The sequence below is a fragment of the Phoxinus phoxinus genome (genome assembly GCF_949152265.1).
Source record: "Phoxinus phoxinus genome assembly, chromosome: 10".
In the NCBI taxonomy this organism is placed as follows: Eukaryota; Metazoa; Chordata; class Actinopteri; order Cypriniformes; family Leuciscidae; genus Phoxinus; species Phoxinus phoxinus.
Window position 1 is genome coordinate 33,446,702 of NC_136885.1, and position 26,839 is coordinate 33,473,540.

At 40.8% G+C, this 26,839-nt stretch overlaps 1 protein-coding gene across 4 annotated transcripts in view; it reads right to left on the reverse strand.

Annotated features, from left to right (window-relative positions):
- LOC307005479 (mannosyl-oligosaccharide 1,2-alpha-mannosidase IA) overlaps positions 1-26,839 on the reverse strand; it is a 219,284-nt gene that overhangs the window by 49,879 nt on the left and 142,566 nt on the right. For 2 of the 4 annotated variants that reach the window (XM_079625696.1, XM_079625695.1), the window contains exons 4-5: positions 18,714-18,815; positions 12,953-13,033 (exon numbers count right to left, since the gene is read on the reverse strand). In XM_079625696.1, coding sequence (XP_079481822.1) covers positions 12,953-13,033; positions 18,714-18,815 — 183 coding nt within the window. The remainder of the gene's footprint in view (positions 1-12,952; positions 13,034-18,713; positions 18,816-26,839) is intronic. The other 2 variants (XM_079625698.1, XM_079625697.1) reach the window with 1 other exon arrangement.

The following is a 26,839-nucleotide window of genomic DNA, read 5'->3' on the forward strand; positions in this document are numbered from 1 at the left end:
TCTAAGAGCTCAAGGTTTAGGCCTACGTTTGATTTATTTGTAACATTAAACTCGAAATTATGATGTGAAACCCCCTTGCTTGATTCTGCATTATTTTTGATAGGCTATTGTTTGGAAATGTCTTGTCGTTAGGTCTAGATATACGCATGATATATCATAAACAGAAGAATGTTAGCCTACTTCATGCATGCTGTTATATGTCATCCATCTAATCTTTCTTTTTGTCTTTGCTCTTCTGGTGGTTTTCAGCTTTCTCTTTTTTCTGCAAATTGTATATGGTGTCGGTGTGCGATATATGACCCAGTACCCAAAACACTGTCAAAACCAGCGCAGCTTCCATTCTTCGCGAAAGATTAATAAAAAGGCGCAACGTAAAGAAATACCTCGAAAAATATATACAGCCCCGCCAAATCCTGGACAAAATCAGAGATGCCGATTCGCATGGGACTAATATTATCACAGAACGTCGGTGTTCGGCGAAATATGGTAGGTCATTTGCGGGGGAATTATTACTTTACAATTTACAGACATGACCGATTCGCACGGGATTAAGATCACAGACAACCTCCGCAATTATTACAAATGACTAGAGGTCCCTAGATAATACTAATCCCATGCGAATAGGGCTCTAGAGACTGTAAAAAACTGTAATATTTGTAGTATTTGAATTCTTGCATACTAAGTACACTTAGTACATGAACCTGTATTGAGACTCAAACTGACTGGTCGTTCAGGAGAGGACAAACGCTCAGAGCACGGCTCATAACCCTGGATCCTGCGGCTGTCGTGAGTTTTACGGGCGGTGGTGACCGAGAGACTCGCCCTCGCCCCGGACACACAAATCAACATCAAACTCAGTTCTGCGGAAGACTCAACTTTCTGGGAAAGCATTGATTGTGGGTGCAGCCTTCTGGGATCAATAGAGCTCTCATTGTTTAAAGCAATGGCCTTTAGCCCATAAACAGCGTTTTGTGCAGAAGCGATCGAAAGTCTTATGACCGTCTTAGTAATAATGAGAGATGGGCCAGATCTGGAAAGCTTTTGGCTCTCTCTATGCCTGAAATTTGCATTCTTTCAATGCTTTTTTGCAGATGGAAGAAGAGGATAACTACACCCATTTGCCCTGATTAGAATACAGCACAACAACACATTCTGTGCTTAAAGGAACAGTTCACCCAAAAATGCTGCTTACATCTTTTGTCAATGTCATTAGAGTGAAAATAAACCTGTCAAGAACATGTCAAATTATTTCACCCTAAAATTTAACGGAATAATTAATAAGAAATACAATTTTACATTAAGAAGCATGTGCATATTTAAAACCTGTAAACAAAATGTTCCCCAAACATTTTGGCAACACCGCTGGTTTAGTTTTTTTTTCTGTGACTAAAATGTAACTTCTCAAAGTTACACGTTGGTATTAATAATGTTTTAATCATCTAAATACATAAATTGAGAAGTTTATGGTTTTTAGAATGCCTAACTGCAACCAAAAATTCAACATTGTGAAACATTTTGTTCTTTTTGCACAACCAAAAGCAAGAACTTTGCGTAACAAATGTAGTGTAACTTCATTAACTGTAGATTACAATAGCAGCCGCTCAGAGCTCTTGTTCCTCCTGTCAGGGAGCAGTGCGTTCACTTTGCATCATTTTCTACCAGACAGGATAAAGTCACATATCTTGTTAGCAGCAATTTCCTTCAGAACAGTCTGTCACTGACGTCGCTCCATCTCTGAATTTCATGAAAAGATTAAATTGAGCTCAGTCTGAGCACGCAGCAGCGGTGGTGTCTGGGTGGCATCGGACACCCCTGACATCTGATTGGACACCCCAACATTTTATTCGTATGGCATTTTGATGCTGATAGAAATTTTGTGAAAGTGAAAGTGACATGTGAAGGCCAAGTATGGTAACCCATACAGAATTTGTCCTCTGCATTTAAGTTAGTGCACACACATTAGTACTGAGTACACACACACACACACTGGAAACAGTGGACACACACTCGGAGCAGTGGGCAGCCATTTTTCGCTGTGACGTCCGGGGAGCAATTAGTGTTTATGTGCCCGAGTCATTCCCTGCCGGTACTGAGAATCGAACCCGCAACCTGACTCTCGAACCAAGGCCACCACTGCCCTATTGTTGAAAGAAGCTTTTATTTTGATGTGTGGCGGCACAGCACATCATTAATGTATATTAATGTTGAATATTAAGAGAAAATGAATGTTGCAAGATACAGAAGATTAAGAATACATGGAGGTCGCACCCTGTAGAAATGCAGAGCTGTTCAAAATCCTGTTATAATGTTGTGTATAATGTTGTGTAGTTGCTCTGGTGCGAGTTCACAAGATCAACAACATGTGGAAGAAAAGAAAAAGACATATTTGAACAGTACCAGCAACACTTGCAAAATGGAGAAATCAAAATGGTGACATATGTGATTGTTGTTATATTTGTACAATCACATTAAGATATTAAAATACATAAATATACTTTTGTTTGACATTGTACTTTTTATTTTATTTTGTGCTTGAACATGCTCCATAAGAACAGGGGCTATTGGCCTGATATGTAATGTCACTTGACATGTTACGTGATTGGTGGATGCCATACCATCTGACTTTTCCACTGGTTGTCAAAAAGTTTGAATTTTGCTTGTGAACACCTGTAATCTTTTATCCCCCATGAAGGCTTTGGGCACAGAAACGCGTCGGCAAAATAAAGAATAAGTATTTTTTTTAGCTCCAGTTTTTGACCATTTTGATCTCTCCATTTCGCAAGTGCTGCTGGCACTGTTCCGATATTTCTTTCAAAATCCAGCCATGCCACAGAGTGCCACTCACATACTTTCCCATTAAATTACATCAACAATGATTTAGGACAAATACAGTATAATGTACATAATGACTTCACTCTAGGGAGGAAGAGGGTGTATAGACATTTTTCTATATATTTGTCTTGTCATTTTTAAATGCCGGGTTAGGTTTAGACACTTATTTTCTTTCATGGTCTCTGGACCATCTGATGTAACCTTGGCCACCTCATGTATAAAACTCTAGTTCTCTAGACCAGCAATGGTTCACTTCTTCCAGCCAGATACTGTCAGTGAACTGGAGGTCTGTTTAAGTGCATTCTGTGAATGGCAGGATTCCTCGGTTTTATTGGCAGGAGGTTGGAAATAAATGCAGGTTGACATGCGGCTATACCCACAGGGATATACGCGTGCTGTAAATAAAGCAGCGAGAAAGATAGACAATGCTAAATGGAACATGTATGTGTAAACTTAATGGCGGTGTCAATAAACCAGCACATGATTCACAGCAGGAGAATAAATCAAAAAGTCTCCATGCATGATGTTTATTCAGGTCATTCTTACGTCCTGAAAGGTTTGATACGATCACTGAAGCTCGACTGATAAAACATTCATGTAAAGACGAATCCTGTGGGCTGACAGAGGTGAAGGAATGACAAAGAGCTGCAAGCTAATACCCTTCCGTCAGCAGTGATTTGATCTTGCGGCAATTCAAAGGCAGGCAATTCCTCAGAAAAATAGGCTATAGGCTTTTGACATAACTTAATGCCTTAATGGTTATATGCATAATATTTCAAGATATTGCAGGTGCAGAGTGGACAGGCTTTAATAACCCAATCAGTCAAATAAATAGCATAGAAAGGGATGGTGCAAACCTGCTAGCTCTTGAGCTAAACTCAAAGAGCTAAACCATGAAAGACGCAGCTGGTGGGACATTAGTCTCGTTTAGCCAGATTTCGGAATATCAGCATAAAGTCTGTCCATTTATCAGCTAATAAAAACAAACATGGGTTGTTAGGTTTCATTTGTTAACATTAAAGGGTAACTGTCTACCAAAATTGAACCTAGGCTCTTTTTGTTAATCTACCCGAGTCAACGTGAAAAAAAGCATAATTAGAATGGAAACGCCACTTTTAAGATTGACCGTATTTTCGTTTTAGCTCAAAATGCCATTTGAATGGGAGTGCATGGGGCACTTCTATGATAGCATCAAAATCGCTATTTTTAAAACACTAAGAAGGCTCGACACAACATAAAACTGTGCTTTAAGTATCACCAGGGGCTCTACACATGAACTTGAGCATTGACTACATTGTTTGTGTACACAGAGTTTACTAAAAAGAAAGGTTTTGTACGACTCACTTTATCAGTGTTTCTGGTGGCTGAAATTTTGTAGTCGATCTCCGAATGCAATGTAACATGAGGAGAGTATAGATGAAAACTCCTAAAGCTTGTTTCCATATACATTTAAAGTGTCTAAGTTATCATGCTTTTTATTGGAATTACAAGTTCATGACATGTTATGAAGATAGCATGTCCTTATATACACCTTATTTATAGAGTCAGTTCATTACGTTGCATTCGGAGATCGACTACTTTTGATTGACAAAATGACAGCCACCGGAAACACTAACTGATAAAGTGAGTCGTCAAAAAACCTTTCTTTTTAGTAAACTTTGTGTACGTACTTCACCACGGGCAAAATGGGCTTTCAATAAAACATGGCTGCCTATGCAGTAGAAAGGTGAAAACGATTGAAATCGGTGCTACCTTCCCTTTTGACAAATAGGAAAACTTCAACACCCATAATGCACTGGGCATGTTGCCGTCCAAGGCCACTCCCAACAGTTTGCTATGAATATGCTTAGTCAATAGTCAAATACCGCCTTGCTTTAGTAGGAAATACTTTGCAAACTTTGCAAAATAATACTTTTGACTTGTATTGTTCCCAGCTGCAAGATTTCAAAGAGTAAACGTTTAGCAGGAGCGAGTTAATTTCGGTTTCTGGGGAAGGATCCAGCGTGTTGCAGAAAGCACCTATAGGCTTCAAATAATCATAAGTATGAAAAAAAAAAAAACATGCAACAGAAAATCTGAAAAGCCTCCGTGTTCATAGTCAAATCTGCTCTACACTTCTAGGTCAATTACCAATAAATGTGCATCAAGGCAGAGCGACTGATGGATGAAAGCAGCAGTTTCTGCTGGATTTTACAGTAAATTAGCATACATGCTTTTACATACAGCAGCAGTATAACGCCCTTCGGTTTCACTAACAAGGGCGATACAGCTGACTGATCTTTTGTAGGTAATTGGAATAAAGGATTCATCTGTAGCCTTTGCTTGTAAGAACAATCCACCGAGCGGGAAATTACAGCCCAGTCTGTGGTTTTTGAGTAGCTTGCATAAATCCACTGGTTTTTGAAGTCATATACTGTAGATGCATATGAAGTGAACCTTCAAATAAGTCTCGGTTGATGTCGCATACATATGAAGAACACAAGATTTGGGTCACCTTTACTGAGCAGCAGAGTGTGTAATGAACGCTAATCAAATTTTACTCTCTTAGTATCATATACAGATCTTTATATGAAGACTGAATCTTGGGTCAAATGGAAATTTTTCAATTCACAAAATTTGTTGTCATTTAACATTCATTTAAAGTTATTCATGGCACATATTCATGGTCAAGGTTGTCTAAGGCCCTGTTTACATGAGAAAGCTTGCGGGTGAAAACGTAAAAATATTTATCAGATGTGCCTTTCGTTTACACGGCGACAGTGTTTTGGGGGCTTAAAAACTCAAAAAAGTGAAACCACCCTCCAGAGTGGAAATCTTAAAAATGCGTCACCGTCGCGTTCCCGCCTAAAGGATAAAAACGCAAAAGTCTACTAGGGAGAGAAGTAGAAGAAAGGTAGTACGCAGGCGCGCGGACTTGGTGTTGTTGTGTGGCAGTGCTTCACATTGCCACCTAGCTGCCTGGAGTGCACACTACATCGAATTTCACACACTTTTGCGTCACCATATGCACGCAGATTTCTCCCCCATAACGCTCGTCTAAACGCAGAATAAAAAGTAAACGTCTCCTTCCATTAATAATAATGGCCAGTGCAGTGGCTGGGATATACAGAAACCTAACAACGTCTGCTGCCCTGATTTTTGGAATGACTTATCGCGAGAGGAAAAAAATTATGTTTTAGTCGCATAACATCAGTTTATGGAAACGCTGTCATTTCGCAATAGTTTTTTGTCAACATTTAGAAAAAAGTAAAAAAAGTTTTGCGCAAATCGTCTCAGGTTACGTATGTAACCATAGTTCCCTGAGAAAGGGAACGAGACGATGCGTCGATGACGCTTTGGGAACGCGTACAGCGTGAACGAATCTGAAGCAGCTGTGTCAACTTAGTCCAAAGTAATGAATGAACGAGCGCCACGTGCGGGTGACGTCATGACCAGGATACAAAAGCGCACTCGGTGAAACCGGCACTTCAGCATAAACTTGCCGAAGCAAGACAATCCCAGGAATGCAGGAAGTATGGCAGGGCGACGCATCGTCTCGTTCCCTTTCTCAGGGAACTATGGTTACATACGTAACCTGAGACGTTCCCTTTCGAGGGAACTCGCGATGCGTCGATGACGCTTTGGGAACGAGAATACCCAAACCGCCATAGTTACAAATGCCTGAGTGTCTACTGTCATCCAGAAACACTAAGCACTTAAAACATGGGACCCTGGGGCAGCATCCAGGTCCAGGCTATAAAATCTGACGAATGTAAGCGGAGAGGACCAGCCCGCCGCATCACAAACGTCTTGGAGAGAAACTCCAGAAATTAAGGCTTTAGAGGCCGCCATACTTCTAGTGGAATGAGCCCTGACCACCAAAGGGCAAGGCTGGCCAGAGGACTCATAAGCAAGAGTAATAGCCTCAACTATCCACTTACTAACTGTTTGCTTAGAAGCAGGTAGACCTTTCTTGGGTGATCCGAAACAAACAAACAGCTGGTCGGCCTTCCTCCAAGAAGAAGACCGATGAACATAAGTGTCCAATGCTCGCACTGGACACAAGAGGTTCAACCTTTCCTGGTCCGATGAAGTGAACGGAGGAGGACAGAAAGCCTGCACAATAGGCCTAGGAGTGATGGTAGGTACCTTAGGGACATAACCTTGCTTAGGGTATAAAAATGCCTTAACCATGCCTGGAGCGAACTCCAGGCAGGTAGGAGATACCGAAAGGGCCTGAAGATCTCCGACTCTCTTAAGGGAAGAAATGGCTAGGAGGAAAATAGTCTTAAAAGTAAGAAATTTTTCTGAGACCGACTCTAAGGGCTCAAACGGAGCCCCAGATAGGCCTTCTAGAACCAATGCCAAATCCCAAGCCGGCATCCTAGTACGAGTTGCAGGCCTTAGCCTCAGGGTGCCACGAAGGAAACGAGTAATCAGGGGGTCTCGACCCAAAGATGTACCACCCACCGGGGTGTGGAAAGCCGCAATAGCCGCCACATAAACCTTCAAGGTGGACGGACATAAACCTGACGCAAAGCGGTCCTGCAGGAACTCCAGTACTGTGTTAACTGAACAGGAAACCGGATCCCACTGTCGCTGGTGACACCAAGAAGTGAAAACTCTCCACTTTAAAGTGTACAACTTCCTTGTAGCGGGCGCTCTGGAGCTTAGAATGGTCTCAACAACCTCGGCTGAGAGACCACTCTCTACGAATTGGGCCCCCTCAGAGGCCAAACCCATAGTTTCCAAATCTCTGGTCGGGGGTGAAATATCGTGCCCCCGGCCTGAGACAGAAGGTCTCTCCTGATCGGGATCTCCAAGGGAGGACCGTCTAGGAGATGAATCAGGTCCGCAAACCAGATTCGACTCGGCCAGCGCGGAGCTACTAGTAAAAGGCTTACTCCGCATTGGCGGACTCGCTCCAGAACTCCTGGGAGCAGAGCAACAGGGGGAAAGGCGTACAGCCGTAGCCTCGGCCACGTCTGTACCATAGCATCCAGCCCCAGGGGGGCTGGGTGAGTAAGGGAGAACCAAAGTGGACAGTGCGTCGTGTGCTGAGATGCAAACAGGTCCACTTGAGCCTGGCCATAAAACTCCCATATCTTCTCCACCGCCTCGGGGTGGAGTCTCCAATCCCCTGGCCTCAGCTCCTGCCTCGACAGGACGTCTGCTCCAATATTCTGTACCCCCGGAATATACACTGCCCTCAGAGAGCGTAATTTCCCTAGGGACCATAGGAGGATCTGGTGCGCCAACTTGTACAGTGGACGCGACCGTAGACCTCCTTGGCGATTCAGATAAGAGACCACCGATGTGTTGTCTGTCCGGACAAGCACATGGTGGCCCCTCAGGTCTGGGAGGAAGTGCCTCAACGCATTGAAAACAGCCATCATCTCCAGGCAATTTATGTGCCAAGAGAGATGATGACTCCTCCACAGACCCTGAGCTGAGCGGCCTTCCATTACCGCTCCCCAGCCGGTGAGGGAAGCATCTGTCGAGATAGCAACTCGATGACAAAGAGCTCCCAACACCGGACCCTGGGACAGGAACCAATGTTTCCTCCACATAACCAAGGCGCGGAGACACCGCCGCGTGATCTTGATTACCCGAAGTGGGTTTCCCCTCGGGGAGAACCCTCTGGTCCTGAGCCACCACTGCAAAGGTCTCATGTACAGCAGGCCAAAGGGTATCACATTGGACGCCGCTGCCATGAGACCCAACAGTCTCTCGAACTGTTTTACAGTGCGTGACTGGCCTAGCTTTAGCTCTTTCGTGGCTGTCAGGATAGCAGCTACACGAGCGGGCGATAGAGTGGCCCGCATCATGACTGAATCCCATACCACACCAAGAAAAGTGGTCCTCTGTAATGGAGACAGCACACTCTTCTTGGCGTTGAGCCTCAACCCCAATTTCCGCATATGAGCGAGAACAACACCTCGGTGCCGAACCGCTAACTGCTCTGATTCCGCTAGAATCAGCCAGTCGTCTATGTAGTTCAGAATACGTATGCCCTGCAGCCTGAGCGGGGCCAGAGCTGCATCTACGCATTTCGTGAACGTGCGGGGTGATAGTGCTAGACCGAACGGAAGTACCCGATACTGGTATTCTTTGCCCCCGAAAGAAAACCTCAGGAACTTCCTGTGCTGAGGGAGGATGGAGATATGGAAGTAAGCGTCTTTCAAATCTATTGTAACAAACCAGTCCTCGGATCTGATTTGAGTCACAATCTGCTTGAGTGTCAGCATCTTGAACTTGAGTTTCTGTACTGTACGATTCAACAGACGAAGATCTAAAATGGGACGCAACCCCCCATCCTTTTTTGGAACTATGAAATAGCGGCTGTAAAAACCCGATTCCCTGTCGGGTGGATACACCTGCTCTATAGCCTTCTTGGCTAACAGAGCTTTCACCTCTTGCTCCATCACCAGAGCCTGCTCGGGATGCACTAACGTGAGCAACACCCCGTTGTAGCGAGGAGGACGAGAACCGAACTGGATTCTGTATCCTCTCTCTACAATATGCAGGACCCATCGAGAAATATTTGGCAGAATCTTCCACTCTGACAGAAAATCTACTAAGGGAACCAGCCCCTCGGGGCTGGTCTCTGGTGTAACTGAGACACTCAGCTCGGGGACCTGAAACATACCGGCAGGAACTACCCGAACTGACTGTTTTTGAACCCCCCTCAGAAGGTTCATGTCCGACGCAATGTCGGGTCGACATTGCGCCAGACATACGCTGGGAACCACTGCGCCCCGAAGCACCAAGGGTGGCGGGGTTGGCAGAATGGTCCCCTGAGGACACCGAGGTGGAACGGACACCGTATTCTGAGGTGTGACCCGCTGCACCCCGGGTGGGGCTGCCCTCACTGGTCTGACGCCATTGGCGTCAGGACCTTTTCTTTTGCGCCTTCTTAGCCTGAAGAACGGTCCTCAGATCCGGCTTCGGCTTAGAAGACTTCGGTTGAGAGTGTTGCGTCTGCTTCCAGTATTTTTGCGGAGGTGCACGAGACGCAACACTCTCCTTTTGCTGACCTCTATATGAGGAGCCTGACGGCTGGGGCTGCTCACGCACAGCAGCCCCAGGGGGTTGGACTCGGCGAGGGAGAAATTTTTTAAAAGCCTCTGACTGTTTTTTAGCCTCCTGGAATCTATCGACGACCGAATTGACGGAGTCGCCGAAGAGACCAGAAGGCTCGACAGGAGAATCCAGCAAAAAAGAACGATCTTTGTCCTTAAGATCTGCCAGATTCAGCCAGAGGTGTCTCTCAGTGGCTACAAGGGCTGCCATAGACCGCCCGATTGCTCTGGCGGTCTCCTTAGTAGCCCTGAGAGATAAATCTGTGGCCCGACGAAGTTCTCGAACCTCCTCGGGACCAACTCCCTCACTTTTGTCCAAATCCCCCAGCAGCTCAGCCTGATATGCCTGGAGCAGTGCCATAGTGTGCAGACACGCTCCAGCCTGACCTGCTGCCGTATATGCTTTGCCCACTAATGTAGATGTCGTTTTTAATGGCTTAGTGGGCAAAGCCGAGGTCTTCAGAGACGATGCTGAACCGGGTGACAGATAACTCGCGAGCGTCTGTTCAGCCCGGGGCATCGACTCATAACCATGCTCTCTCAGCCCCCTAATCCCCGAATAAATATGCACTTGAGGACTAAAGAGCCGAGAAGAATATGGTTTATCCCATGATCTAGACAGCTCACTGTGAAGATCAGGAAAAAATGGAAGACCTCGTGGTGGAAGTGAAACATTAGATGGTAAGAAGCGCTCGTCTAATTTGCTTTTCGGACGAGCGCCCCTTTTCTCGGCTGGCCATTCAATATGTAATTTATCCACAGCACGAGATATCACTTCCACCAGCTCCTCATATGCTGGAGAAGAGGATGGCGAGTCCCCTTCTCCAGTGATTGTGTCACTGCCAATGCTTAGTACATCTACCTCCTCGGAGCTAGAGCACTGAAGCATTGGGCTCTCTACCCGGGCGGAAGAAGCCGCAGAGCGGGCTTCCGACACCGGAGAGAGAGCGCTGGATCTCCCAGGACAGGAAGGAGATAAGGTCCTCGGACCCGTCTCCAACCCTTCTGAGAGATCCTTTTGCGATCCCCAGGAATGCATTCTCCGTGTTGCCTCGGCAACAGCGGGTCCTGCACCCTGAGGATCGCGAGCCTGACCACTCTCCTCAAAGAGTGACAGACGGGAGCGGAGCATGCGAAGCGGAAGCTTCTCACAATGATGGCAGTCAGCCCCCTCGAAGGCTGACACCGCATGCTCCACTCCCAAACACATTACACACAGCTCGTGTGTGTCCCCACCCGTTAAATAACGCGGGCAGGGAGAAGCACACAGCCTGTATAATTGTTTCGCCATAATAACCACAAAATATATATATATAAATCACGGACAACAGTAAATAGACAGACAGTCAGACACACAGATTGTTTTGCTGAGGCAAAAAAGCTGAAGTGCCGGTTTCACCGAGTGCGCTTTTGTATCCTGGTCATGACGTCACCCGCACGTGGCGCTCGTTCATTCATTACTTTGGACTAAGTTGACACAGCTGCTTCAGATTCGTTCACGCTGTACGCGTTCCCAAAGCGTCATCGACGCATCGCGAGTTCCCTCGAAAGGGAACTGTAATGGACATGCACCTATATACTAACACTTTAAATTCAGTTTACATCTTGATTTTTGCTGTTTTAGCATATTTTAAAGCTTGTTTTGTCTATTTTAAATAATAAGATAATAAGAATGAGAACATAAGCCATTTCAGGCTTTCAGTGAACGTTAGAGATGATAGTGACGGTCATATCATGATGTTTTGCCTAGAGACAGAGAGTGATTCTATCGACTATCACAACAAGAGCAACTTCAAGTTCATATCGAGCTCTATAGCTGTAAATCCTGCTGTTAGCCGCAAACACAAGCTCTGTGATGTTTCCCGACCTCATGCTGTCCGGGTGATTTACACATGCCTCGCCACCGTGGCCGTTTCGCAAAAGTGGGTTTTCCAATCACCCGCCCTTATCTGCAGGTGGTGTAACCCCCGGAAACTCAGAGACGGATGAGATAAATCTACATCCAGAACACACACATTCCCTCTGCGCATGAATGCAGGGATAGATCACTGCAGACTGCTGAGCTATGCTGATAGATTCATCAGAAATGGTGAACAACAAACTCCCTCTACAGTGAGAGATGGAGGCAGAGACTCATACACACTTGCAGTGAAGTGCACAACTAAAGCACAAGCACCTTAAACTGATCCTGTGTATGTTCACATCTATCAGAGAGCAACTCCGTAATGAGTCAACAGCTAATCAAATGACATGTACAGTCTGGTCATGCTATATTAAAATGATATGGTCATGCTAGCAATTTATGACATAAAATACAAATAAATTCAATACATGTAAATGCAAACCATTAAAACCTCAAACAGATGCCTTTCAGAACAAGTCAATTCAATTAAGCCTTCGTCTTTATTACAAGATAAAGCATGAAGAAAATACTGTTACCTACTTTAAGTCCATAGATTGTCACAGTTAGTTAACTAGTTAATCTACCATTTCAATACGACATTTGCATTGGAACTAAAACGCAATAACTATAATATTAGAAAGCGGTAATTATTTTTCACTTTAATGCATTCAAAGAATAGGTTTCAGAGCCAAAGTGACTCAAAATGATGGAGCATGACACATTTTACAATCTATTCTTACTATATGCTTCCATCTCAAACATATGTCAATATCGAGCAAACGTCTCAATGCTCAATGAAACATCAAATCGACTCATCTGATGTGTATATGTGGTACGTGTGTCTATATCTGAGACACAGATGGATGGTCTCAGAAAACACAGAGCATCTGTCTTCCTCTTTGACTAATTCTGACTGAAAATCAATTTCCATTAGGCTGACTCACAACTCTGAGTGTGTATGGATCACCTTTATTTTATTTTCCAATCTATGCCCTCGGTTTCAAATTGGGCCCGTCACAGATACACCACACAGGAGATAATTTCTCCTTAAAACAGACCTTTCTCTGGCTGTACTTCATGTGATTATACATTAACTCCAGTTCCAGTAAATTATATAAAATAGTTAGTGAGAAGAACGGGTGAGATTGAATCTTACCTCAGCGCCTGTCAGGTAGAACGCAGAGAGAAGACCGCCAACGTAACGGATGTTCACCTCAAACAGGGACGCCTCGCCGTTCTGCAGAACACAAACAAAATTTAGACATTCATCTTTGTGCTTTAGCAACATTATAAATGACATGCTTCAGTAAATGAGGAAAACTTTCTTCAAAATGTGGGGAACAAAAACATAAAAATGCATGAAAATCTCTTAAAGCGGCCACATTATGAGGAATCAAATGTTTCTTAATCCTTGTTCATTGCACTGTACTTAGGCATAACTTTAGGATTTATGTTTTTGAATTGCATCTCAAATTTCCATCCATTTGGATTACACCGTTTTAACAAACTAATAAAATTGATGCATATTTGTCATGCGTAAATAAATAAAAGATTCCTATAAAAGTAATAAACTGCATGTGTTGTAAATAAACATTAACCAGGTTTATATATTTATCACAAATATATCTGACGAATGACTGACAAATATGCATCACATTAACTTTATGTTAAAACTGTGTGATCCAAATGCATGGAAATTGCATATGCAATTCAAATACAAAAATCTTAAATTTAGGCCTCAATATTTTTTCGAGTGTATAAACTTTCTAAAACTCAATAGAAGATAAAAAAAAGGGGAAACTATTAATGTTTTGGCCCAATAAATGGTCCTTAGAAAAATAATGAAATGCATGACCCCTTTATAGTACATCCTAAATCTCCAATAGTGATTTCTGAATCCGCACAGCCCTGACCTCTGGACGTATCGCTCAGCGACCCGTATTCAACACGCCGCGGTGCTTTCCTTCTGCAGGGAAACTGCCAAGATCTCTGCGGCCAAGGCCGGCAGCGTAGACCATTATTAAACACTTTAACATGATGTTTCCTGGCGTTGGGAGTCAGAGGAGGCTATTGATTTACGAAGAGCATGTGAATAATAGCAGTTGTATAACATGCAATTTCTTCAGCAAGTTTGTTTTTCCTATTGCAATTTTTTTCTCACTAATTTTGCTTCATCAAACTTCAAAATGATTACATTCAAAATCACTCAGATGGAAGTGATCTAAAGCCTGTTATTATATAAAGGAACAGTTCACCTGAAAATAATTCATCCATTTACTTTCTTCAACGGAACACACAAAAAACTGACAGAATGTTTATAATAAAGATCTAAAAAGTTCAAAATGCTCCATAAAAAAAAGAAGTTTTTTTTGTTTTTACATTTTATAAGACTAACAACATGGTACACAAGTCATATGAAAATGTTATATGGTGTTTTTGTCTTTACAAGAGCTTGAAGGGCTTTAAAATAATAATAATAATAATAATGACAATATCTACGGAAGAGGATTAGGGCCAGGCAATGATAAAAAAAATAAAACCATCTCGAGATTAAAGTCATTATAATGCGAGATTAAACTCGTTAAATTTCGAGAAAAATAGTCGAAATACAATCTTGAGAATAAACTCATTAAATATCGAGAATAAAGTCGTTGTGTTGCGAGAAAAAACTCGTTAAATTTCGAGAAAAAAGTCGAAATACAATCTTGAGAATAAACTCATTAAATATCGAGAATAAAGTCGTTGTGTTTCGAGAAAAAAACTCGTTAAATTTCTAGAAAAAAGTCGAAATACAATCTCGAGAATAAACTCATTAAATATCGAGAATAAAGTCGTTGTGTTTCGAGAAAAAAACTCGTTAAATTTCGAGAAAAAAGTCGAAGTAATTGTGAGAATAAACTCCCTACTGATAGAGGACATGGCAGAGTTAGATCACTTAGTCAATCTATATTTTTGACTTTCTTGCAGTAACACAGAATAGAACATGGTCTAGGTCGGCTAGGTGTTTTTAGAAGAAAAAATCAGTCCAATTTGCGCGATGTCTACTCGCTTTTGTCCAACATGAAATTCATTGAGGTTTCGTGGTTTCCCAGGATACCATAAGACGCATTATTTGTTGATGCTCAAGGTGTGGAATTACGACGAAGGAGACGCTTGAGAAGACGCCACTTGCGCTGGCCCAAATGCACTCTGGCATATGGACAGCTATGATAAATTAAAACCGTACAGCATTGCTATTACTGCTAGCTGTATATGGTTACAGTCGTTACATTCTGTGGATGAAGGTGTACACAACCAACAACGATTAATAATGCGTCTTATGGTATCCTGGGAAACCACGGAACCTCGATGAGGTTGATATCAGAAGCCTATGCAATGAACACTGATCGAATGCGTTATTCTCTACATTTCATTTCGACTTTTTTTCTCGAAACACAACGACTTAATTCTCGATATTTAATGAGTTTATTTTCGAGATTGTATTTCGCCTTTTTTCTCGAAATTTAACGAGTTTTTTCTCGCAACACAACGACTTTATTCTCGATAATTAATGAGTTTATTCTCAAGATTGTATTTCGACTTTTTTTCTCGAAATTTAACGAGTTTAATCTCGCATTATAATGACTTTAATCTCGAGATGGTTTTATTTTTTTATTATTGCCTGGCCCTAATCCTCTTCCGTAAATATCAAATTTTTGGATAAACCATTTATTTTTAAGAGTCTAATAATGAGTCATATTGGGGCTGTTCATTTAACTTGTTCTTTACATTCATGAACTATACAAAAACTAAAATATACCTATTTGTAAATTCTCTAATAAGGGATTTTCCTGCCATCAAACCATTTCAAGCTCTCAGATCAGATTTGGACCAGCAAGCCAAAACTAACAAACCTGCGCTTGCTATGTAGTCCGATTCACTATATATGACTCAATTGAATCAGTTTTGGTTTGAATCAGTCCGATGAATCCTTTACTGAATGAACTCTTCACTGCGTCGAAGCAGTTACTGGATCAACTATATAGGTCTGGTTTCACAGACAAGGCTTGGATTAAGCCAGGATTAGGCCTTAGATCAATTAGGACATTTACCTTAGAAAAAACATTACTGCATCTTGACAAAACAATGGCACTGACATATTTTAAGATCCAAGTTGCCTTCAGTTAAAAAACAGCTCAATAATGCATTTTAGTCTGGGATTAACTTAAACTAGCTAGTTTGTGAAACCCAGGGAAAATGATCTAAATGTTGGCTTACATCACCAACCTCATACATGATTAAAGACCAAAACTGCATGCAAATGTTGTGTTTCTGATCCAGAGGGCTATTAGATAATGGAGACGATTAAGAGGAGTTAAAGCCTGGGAGAGGCCCTAAGGAGATATAACATGTCAGCATAATTATGATCACTTGAGTTTGCAAGGAGTTGAGGTGACAAGAGTCCTTATTGACTCGCGGCCACTTACAGGAAGGAAGCCGGATCTCTGGAGTAGATGATAAGAGAATTACAGCAGAGAACTGTAGAGAGCAATCGCCTCCTCGATCCATTCATCGATGCACTGATCAACAGCACACTTAAATCACACTCACATCTGACATCTAAAAATGGTTCCAGCTCGATGTGTGTCTGAAGCATTGCAAAAAGACAGCAGACATCTATCAAAAGCCGTCTTCAGAGCCATGTGTCAGACAAAGAGAGAGGCGTATCCAAAAAAAACACAAGACTTCACTGTGAGCCAAATGAAAGTAATCCCAACACACACAGAGAGTATTTCCGTCTTAAATCAGCAGCAGCGCAATTCACAGCGGTAAAACTGAGCGTGTTTGAGGAAAGCACCCTAAACAACCACGAATTAAGAGAGGTTTTAAAAGGATTATCCCGAAAGAAATCAAACAAATCCCAAGCTACAGCGCTTAGGTAGGTATTTGTGGGTAAATATGTTTGTGTGGATGTCTTTCCATTTTTAAAACACAGTGTATACACTGAACAAAAATGGTGCAGGACTGATTTTCACTCAGAAATTAGTACCACATTGAATTTGGGTTCATTTACATGACAATGATGTGCTAAAAACTGACACATTTTTCCATTGAGTAGAGACAACAAACTTGTCAAACCAATCCCCGTTCAAACAGATCTGCGAAAACGATTAAAAACGCTGTATTATGCGTGCCAGGCCAGTAGTGGGCGATAACACTTTGTAAAGTTTAACCGTTTCAACAAATTCACATTTTTGTAGTTTACACAGAGACGATAACAGTATCACTTTCAAAAACTTGCACTTTGAAACCCGCTTTTCAAAATGTGTTTTCAGGCCCAAATTTGTGTAAATGAACGTCCAAAATGTCCTTATTTTTTTTCTTCTGTTTTTAGTTGAAAACGGTAACGTATAAACGGCCCCTTAAACGTGAAATTCTGAAACACTGAAATAGTATTTTACTGTAGAAATGTACTCCAAAAATCCTGCAACGTTTATTAAATGAAGGGTAAATTAAATAGTACAATCTTTGTTTATGTTGCAACATTTATCAAATAAAGAGTAAATTAAACTCAATTAAATAGTATTTTCTTGTAAAATATACTCCAATAATCTTTTGTTTTATGTTAGAAGATTTATGAAATAAAGACTAAATTGAATTAAGTGAAATTCAATAGTATTTTCTTGTGAAATGCAATACAATAGCCTTTGTTTTATTTATAATAATAATAATAAAAACCCAGTACAGTGCAGTTCTCACTCTATATTCTGTAATGTTGCAAAATGGTGTCCTGAAAATGTTATTTATTTTCAAAACCGATATGTTCTTTCTTTCAGTCTTTTTCTCCACAGCGACCGGGTTTTGCTTTAACCTGTCCATTACCCTTCACTTCTGTGCTCCATAATAGCTGGGTGGTTTCAATCAGGTGCGTTGCGTTATTGTAACCGCTGGACCTCTGGGCTGTGCTGTGGTCATGGGTAATGGCTGCGCTGTCAAGCTAATGGCACCAAATTAGCATTTTAATTTCTGCACGTTTGGCAGCCGGTGCACAAGAAAGGCTCGTGGAAAGATGCTATAGAGATGCTATTGTTGGAAGCACAAAAATGGAGCGCACCGAGACAATGAATAAAATTACAGCGGCTAAAAATACAGCATGCTGAAAGCTCCTGTACGGTTTCAGGATTGCAGACGCAGGGCCGTCGTGTTGTTCTGTGCCGCGCATGCTGGTGAACATTCAGTTGAACAGCCACAGATTTGGTTTGGTTTGGATGCGGGCATGTGCTAATGTGACTATTTGTGTGAGGATGTGTTGTGTGCACAGAAAGTCTGCATGCAGAAAACTTACACCCGTTCAGGGTTCAGAATAGCACACTGGTGCTCAATGCAAACCATTTCTGAAGTACATACTGAATTTTATTCATTATTTATCAAACTGACATTTTAGGAATAAAAAAAAAGGTTTTATTTCCAATATAATTGGACACAAAAATTAAAAATGTAAGAATCTGTTCCTTTTTTAATTCTTGACTTTGAATGTAATTTCACATGCAGCTTCACTCACGTGCAACATGATAAGATCATGCCTGTATGAAACGCTTATTGTAGAATAATGCATACTGTTTTTTGAGACACTATTTGTGTGTGAGCGGGAAATAGTTAAGTACATCTTGACTCGTTTTAAACTGTCAGGCAGGTGTTGCAAACGTTGACGGATGTGTTAGGGTTACTGTTACGGTCTTCACTTAGCATGTGGTAACACGAACAGTCCAACTCCCACCAACAAGACATGCTTACATTAGTCATAGATATTTGCACAAAACAGGCTGTGATTAAAGACGTCAGTGATTAGTCGTAACTAGCCCTCACTGATCATGAAAGTGGACCCATTATTGATCCATCTCCAATCAAGAAGCTTGACGGGGTGTTTTTACACATACAGGGTCTCTCGCTGGAGGTCGTCGGGTCACGGTTCTGTTGGTTGTAGTGGGTGTCCTACTGCCGGCACCCGTAATGTTATCAGTGAGCTCAGTTGGGATGTGCTGGAAATAAAAATAAGATTCATTCTACAAAGATGTTGCCTGCAATCAGCTCTCTTTCCGTTAAAAATGTAAATCATGGAGAGAAACATGTTTGCAACTGCAGGAGTGAATAATACATCATAGCATGACAAAAAAAAAATCTGATTTGCAAAAAAAGGCCCAATATTTGATAACACAGAGTTAAAAATATTAATTAAAACTTTATCATATACTAGCTTTTGAAGATGTTTCAAATTATATGATATACTTACTTATTATACACTTAAAGGCAGTCAGATTTTTTCAGTTTTGAAAAAGTTTTCAAAATCATTTAACTTGGAAAATATGTTCAAATACAAATTTGTGACTCATTCTGTCACTGTCCACGATTCTAACCTTAAAATCAGGATTAGGCGTAACATAATTTTATATATGTGAAAATCGACTGAGAATTGAACAGACAGTTCAGAGGAAGATAAATAAAGGATAACGCAAGAGTTCATTACAAATGGTTATCAAAAGCAAACATGTTTTGTGAGAAAGTGACAGAGACAAACACACAACATCTGTGGAATCAGCACCAAGAAACAAGTATCTGATTTCATTCAGCAAACACAGAATGCCAGGGTGGTAGTATCAATGCATGAATCAAACTTCCTCAGAAAACTGACAATATCTGACAGTTTTAAATGCAGATTAAAAAAAAATATATATCCCTGTTGGAACATCGTGGTTTTTTTTTCATGGCGAGACAAAGTGAACTGCGGCGCTTATAGTCTCACAAACAAAGACCAACGCAAAAGGCCTGTTAAATCATACATTCAATTTATGTTTGTTTTTCTCCAAATCTTATTGTATATCCCCATGTGTAGCCTGGCGCATTCTGTGATTCTTTAAAGGGGTGGTAAAATGCCCTTTTTACAAGATGTAAAATAAATCTCTGATGTCCCCAGAGTGTGTGTGTGAAGTTTTAGCTCAAAATACCTCACATATATTTTTATATAGCATGTTAAAGTTGTCACTTTTTGAGGGTTTGCACAAATGCACCATTTTGTGCCTGGCCATTTAAATGCAAATGAGCTGCTGCAGAGGGCGGGGTTTCAAGAGCTCGTGTGTGTGTGTGTTAGCAGCTGCGATTACCTCACGCAGACACACTAAAATGACAGAAACTGTTCTGTCTTTAATGTTAAAACGGAGTCAGACAAAGATGGAGAGACTCAAGAAGAAGTGACAACATGTAGAAGCAACAGGACGTCTCTGAATGGTTAGTTGATGAATTTATGTTGCAGATGTGGAGTTAACTATCTTCAATTAGCATATTCTGTCATGGTAATCTATAAATCGCTCGTATAGGAACTGTTGTGAGATGCACACAGAGTGACTTTCTATTGCATGTGAAAAGATGGATGCTAAAGTTTGAGCTGACTCACAAATGTACTCGACTACAACAACTCTTCCTCTTCTCAACATGGACTGTGTGTTCAGGGGGCGGGGCTTATGTAAATTTTAGGGTTGGTGATGTCACTAACCCGTGAGGAATGTCGTGTAGTCCCTACCAGCCGTTTGTTAGTCCTTTTCTTTAAAAGTAAATATCTTCATTTGCTTTGAACTTTGAGTGTTGTAACTTTGCAGATGTTGTTTATGATCAAACAGCAACATTACACACTAACTAAAGTTAGAAAAGTGAAATCATACTCAACCACCCCTTTAAAAAGCTTGAAGTCGGTCGCTAGTCTCTGCTATTAAATGGACGAGCGCGAGCCAGACAGTTTTTTTTTTTTTTTTTCCTGCTCTGAAAAACTATTTGCTCTGACAGGCATATGACATTAATACAACACCAGGGTGAGTAAATATTGACTTTAGGGAGAAGTAACTCTTGGAGACTTCACATTGATATGTGCTGAATGTCTTCACTGGCCACAGACAGCTTGAGTAATACTCTCATTCGACTGTTCTTAGGAGGCTAATTCCCATCACTTTCAGGTCACCTTCACTTTAAGGAGCTCATTCCTCACCGGCAGCCTGGAGATCTTCAGAGACTCTCATTTATTTAGATAGAGTTGGAACACAGATGGATCCATTATGTTGAGGGTATCAGGAGGCTACTTTGAGAAGAACATTTCAAGTTGTTGGAGTGTGTAGTGCTTTAGAAGTGAAACCAAACACTGCAGAGATGTGAAGTGATCATGCATTCGTAGTCTCGACACAATTCCTACATATCATGATAGATACACTACCGGTCAAAGATTCGTAATTATTAAAGGGATCATGACATGGTTTTTTTTTATTTTATTATTATGTTCCCTTAGGTGCAATTATAGTATTACTATAGTTTTTTTTTACAAAAAACTTTTAAAATGTAGTGATTTATGACCTTTCCCCACCCTGTTTCTCATCCTCTGATTCAAACAGTCTGTTTTGGGGGTGTTTCCCCTTTAAGAGTTCAGTGTTAACGCCCACTGTTATGATTGGCTAACGTCAGTGCCTATGCATCAATTATTAACGCCCCCAGCCAGAACATTTGCGGATTCAGCGTATTTAAAAAGTAGTTTAAAGTTTTAAACACATTACTTACAGTTTGCGTCGTCGTTGTTGAGCCCAGAATAGTCGGCACGGACTTATCTTTGAGCAACAGTTTTCTGGCAAAGCCAGCATAATTTTGGGATTTGTTCTCAAAACAGTCATCCTTCAAATGTATAGAACAAACGCTTAAACTAACACTGCCGTGACTGAGACGTCCGCAAAAAATAAAGTGGATCCATTTTTCCCTGACGTCTGGATCTTTCGCAGCGTATTCAAAGATTGTTTGTCCACAGCCAGGAACAGCACATCTGCGGCATCGTAATTTCCCTGTACACAGACCCACTCGCTTTCCGTCGACTGAACACTTGTGAGGCGCGCAGCGCGCGGGCGCGACAACGATACGAAATGAGCGTAGTTGTCTTGCGCTTAAAGCGTAGTTGTCTTGCGCTTAAAGCGTAGTTGTCTTGTGCCGGAGGCGGTCATATGCAAACGCTGGTACGTCACTTCGTACCGTGACGTCACTTCTTACCATGAATCCAGAACGAGCTGTATTTAGAGCTTGATTAAATAAATGATTCGTTTATAATGGGGAGGACGTCTTAAGCTATGAACAAAGACCTCTTATATACCAAAAGATCAAGGCAAATTTGGTTTCTCATGTCATGACCCCTTTAAGATGTTTTATGTTTTTGAAAGAAATCTATTCTGCTCACCAAGGCTGCATTTATTTGATTACACTTATATTACAATTTAAAATAATTGATTAATTTATTTGTAATTTATTCCTGTTATTAAAGCTGAATTTTCAGCATCATTACTCCAGTCTTCAGTAGCTATGTTTCCATCCACACGTTTTTATCCGAATTAAGTGATATCGAATGAAAAATGCCTTATGGAAACAGTAAAATTCGATTGAATTTCATGAATATCGACTCAAATGAAATGCGTTCGGTCTCATCGGATTTTATCTTGATCGATATACGGCTTATGCGATAAATGCTGATGGAAACGTTATTTGCCGAATAAATAATGAATTGCTAATGAATAATGATTTTGTCTAGCAAAACTTTGTTCGCAAATGTTGGCTTGAATGTTAATTCAGTGCAAAAATGAATGGAAACACCTTAAAATGTCTCAAATCAATTCGATATACCAATTTGATCGCAAAACAGCATGTGACGTAATTACACACAGGTTTTTATTCGCTTTAAAGCCGTTGGATGGAAACACACTTTCACCAGCTTTATTCGCATGCGTTTTTTTTAACCGAACTTCAGATAATTCGATTGACAAGTGGATGGAAACTTAGCTAGTGTCACATGATCCTTCAGAAACCATTATGATATGTTGTTTTGCTGCTCAATAAACATTTCTTCTTATCATCAATGTTGAAAACAGTTACACTGCTTCATATTATTGCAGAAACCGTGAAATTGTAAATTTTTCAGCATTCGCTGATGAATAGAGAGTTCGAACGAACAGCATTTATTTTAAAACATTATAAATATATTTACTATCACTTTTGACCAATTTAATGTGTCCTTTCTGAATAAAAATATGAATCACTCACTCCAAAACTTTGAATGATAGTGTATCTCGGATTCCACAAAAATATTAAGCAGCACAACTTAACATTGATAATAATAATACATGTTTCTTGAGCAAAAAAATCAGCATATTATAATGATTTCTGAAGGATCATGTGACACTGAAGACTGGAGTAATGATGCTGATTATTATTCAAAAGATTTAAAAATATAATAGATTTTTTTTGTAATGATATTTCACAATTTTACACTTTTTATAGTATTAAAATAAATGCAGGCATGGTGAGCACAATATACTTTTTTCAAAAACATTAAAACAATCTTAATTATTCATAATAATTATTCCTGAGCAATACAATCTGACCAGCTATAAATCTCCTCTGGACATGTTTGAAGCCCATCCACTTAAATGCTTACTGGCAAATTAAAAGACAAGGTTCATAATTAAGACAGACCCAGCAGAGTAATTAGACCCAATTACAGCCAATCGTCCTCCTCACAACATCTCTCTCTCTCTCCATTACACTTACCTGTCAATACAACAACGAATAGAAGAGAAAGTCATTACCAGCAGCGATTCTAGACTTTCAGCTTGAGGGCGTTCAACCCTCAGTGTGTGATTTTTCTAAATGTGTCCCAACTTCCAGTTTCAATAGAAAAATAAGTCAACAGGAAAAATGGTGCAGGACTTGATTTTATTTTACACAGCAGTGACCGCACGCTTGTTCAGCGCCTCAGTTTCATTCATTTTCTCGAGCTCTATAAGCCTGAACCAAAACCATTACATTACAGCGTATGATTTTAATCTGAAAATATGGAAATAAGAAAAACATATAAGACTGTATATTTACATTTTTATGAGGGAGTGAACCACAATCCCATGAGCCACTGAGAATGTATAAATCAATGAATTATAGTCCTTGATATCATTTAAATGTATTGCAAAATATCCTTATATGTGACCCTGGACCACAAAACCAGTCACATGGGTCAATCTTGTGAAATCTTATACATCATCTGAAAGCTGAATAAATAAGCTTTCCAGTGATGTATGGTTTGTTAGGATATGACAATATTTGGCAGAGATGCAACCATTTTTAAAATCTGGAATCTGAGGATGCAAAAAAATGGAAACATTGAGAAAATCTCCTTTAAAGTTGTGCATTTATGTTCACGTTTGTGCTGCATTCACTCACAAAAATACATGTTTTATATATTTATGGTGGGAATTTGACAAAATATCTTAATAGAACATGATCTTTACTTAATATCTTAATCATTTTTGGCATAAAAGAAAAATCGACAGTTTTGACCCATACAATGTATAGTTGGCTATTGCCACAAATATACCCGTGCGACACGAGACTGGTTTTGTGGTCTAGGGTCACACATATATATATATAGCACATGAAGAAATAACTACTTTTAATTAGTCTGTTTGAGATCGAATTAATGCTTGTTTTTCTATAAATTACAGACATGGCATCTGAGGACTATTTCTAATTTTTCTCAGTTATTTTGCTTTATTTCCAGATTCAATCATAGACTCGTTCTTACGCACTAGAGCACGTTCACACACGGCGCTTTAAATCTCTTGACAAACTAAAAGACGTAAATAACATTTGTATGTATTCTAAATTAAAAGATACAGATTGTACTGAATGTCAGCTTGCTTATTTGTCTCAAGATACGGATTTATTAAGTCCACATGTCATGCAAACTAGAAACTCTGCTTGTAGCCACAGGTCGAGAGCTGTCGTTTTCAATTACACAAGTTTGCGATGCTGTTTGCAAATGTTCGTTAGAACGATGGTTTCGGGAAACACGACTCATTGAACTATGCTGGTAACGACAGAACTCGTGACCATAGTGGCTAACGATGCTTTTGGGAAACGCACCCCAGTTTAGTTCCTTCCAAAAAGCACACTGTGCTCTGATTGGTCGGCTGGACCAGTGTGTTGTGATTGGTCAACTGCTTCAAGTGTGTTTGGGAAATGTCCTGCCCTTCACCATAACCAAAAACAGAGTTTCAACACACTACTAACTCCACCAGGCCCCGCCCCTTTATTTAGCATACGCCTTGTTCGGGAATTATTTAAATGAGAAACATTGTGGCGTGTTTGTTCCTGGAAAAAAACTCAAGACTACAATGGAGGCGTTTCGGGGAGTTCAGAAACAGTGACACTGATATAGAGAGGGACTTTGTGCTTTGGAACTTTTTTGCATGCACAAACTCTCTCAACTTTTGTGATTTACACTTTTTCCTCTCTTCTTCTATCTAGTATCGATTTTTGTTCTAACCTTGGAGTCAAGCCTTGAGAAGGACGGAGGCTTGGGCCAGATGATTTTGTATATTTATATCTTTTAGTGTTGGGTCACCTTCATCAATCATGTATTCCCAGTATTAAAATAAATTATTCCCAGCCAGCAGTAACACCTATCTGACTATAGCATGAATTATTAATACATTGATTCTGGAAAGGCACAAAAAAAAGTGCATTGAAACCGCAAAAACACAGACCATCTGACCCGAGAATGAAGTGGCACATCTGACCTTGAGAAAAGGCTCGTTTTCTTTTTTCATTTATCAAAAAACAATGTTAGAAAAGAGACTCCAGCTTCGGGCGTTCCTTCACTCATCTGGACGCTTGCATGCGAGACAAAGCTCGGATTCTCAGTGCGAATCTATTGAAATCAATGCATTCACTGACACACTAAAACTGCCTTGCAGTGTAAATGCAGCCTATGATGCACAATCTCCAGTGTGTCGACGTGTAATAGTGAGTTAATTAAATTCACAAGCAAACAAACCTGCGACTACATTCGATACTCTGTTCACACTTCAGCTGCCGAGGGGATTCCGCCGAGGCGATAGACAACTGAGGATCAAATTCAACTTCATCAAGATCAAATTGAAATGCATTAAACTGCAATCTGGAAGACTAATTGAACTATTAAGAAATAAATAGAAGTCTGGAAGAAACACTGAGGCGAGATTTAGAACACACATTTATTTGTCGCCAGGGGCCACTGACGCCTGCGGTGTGATTTACTCGTGAGTTTTTCTTCTTGTTAAACTTTTGTGTTTGAAAAACTGATACGAGCTGCAAAGGTTTGCTGGAAGCTGCTTTTCGGCATCACTTGATAACTGAGTTTAAGATCCAAACCTAATCAAATCTCATTCTACAATAGGCCTTTCTGGATCACTACTCTATATCAATCCTTTGCTGAATTCACTGACTGCTTTTACACAAGTAGCGGCAGTTAGACTGCAAAAAAGTGTTAAAACTTATCCATATCAGTCTCAGATTTCCTAAGCATTGCACCACCAATAGTAGCGCGATTATTTACTCTACCGAACTGAAACGGACACCCCAGAGGCATGAAACAAACAGAAGCATGAGAAATCTGAACCTTTACACCCCAAACACACACACTCTCAGTTAAACTACATGAACATCTGCGCATGGCTCCAGATGGGGGAAGCTCGAACTGTATTGAGGGAAACACCATCAGTTTTCCTCCCTCTCTCTATTTCTCTCTCTCTCTCTTCGAATGACACCCAGGAGAGACTCTCAGAAAGGAAGTCTCCATTCAAGAGCTCAAAGAACACGCTAATTATCCGCCCTCTTATTTTGCCTCTTCAAAGGATGCGTATCTTCCCATGGAATATCATTTGCGCAGTATGGTTAGATAAGCAATAATGTCAAATGCTCATTTAGAATAAAATCTTTGAAAATGTCAACCGTGTCCATGGAGAAATGTGCCTGACATCTACCATCTCCTCCTGGAGACAGAGTGAGTGGATTCCAGGTATTAGAAGAAAGACTAATTGATCCTTCACTAAGCTCCGCCCCCCCAATCCCACAGGTCCTGTCAATCATAGAGACGAGCGCTTCGTCTGAAACTGAATACTTCCCCTACTGTACAGTAGGTGAAAAGTAGCCAGATGACTACTTTTCATGCATTCGATGG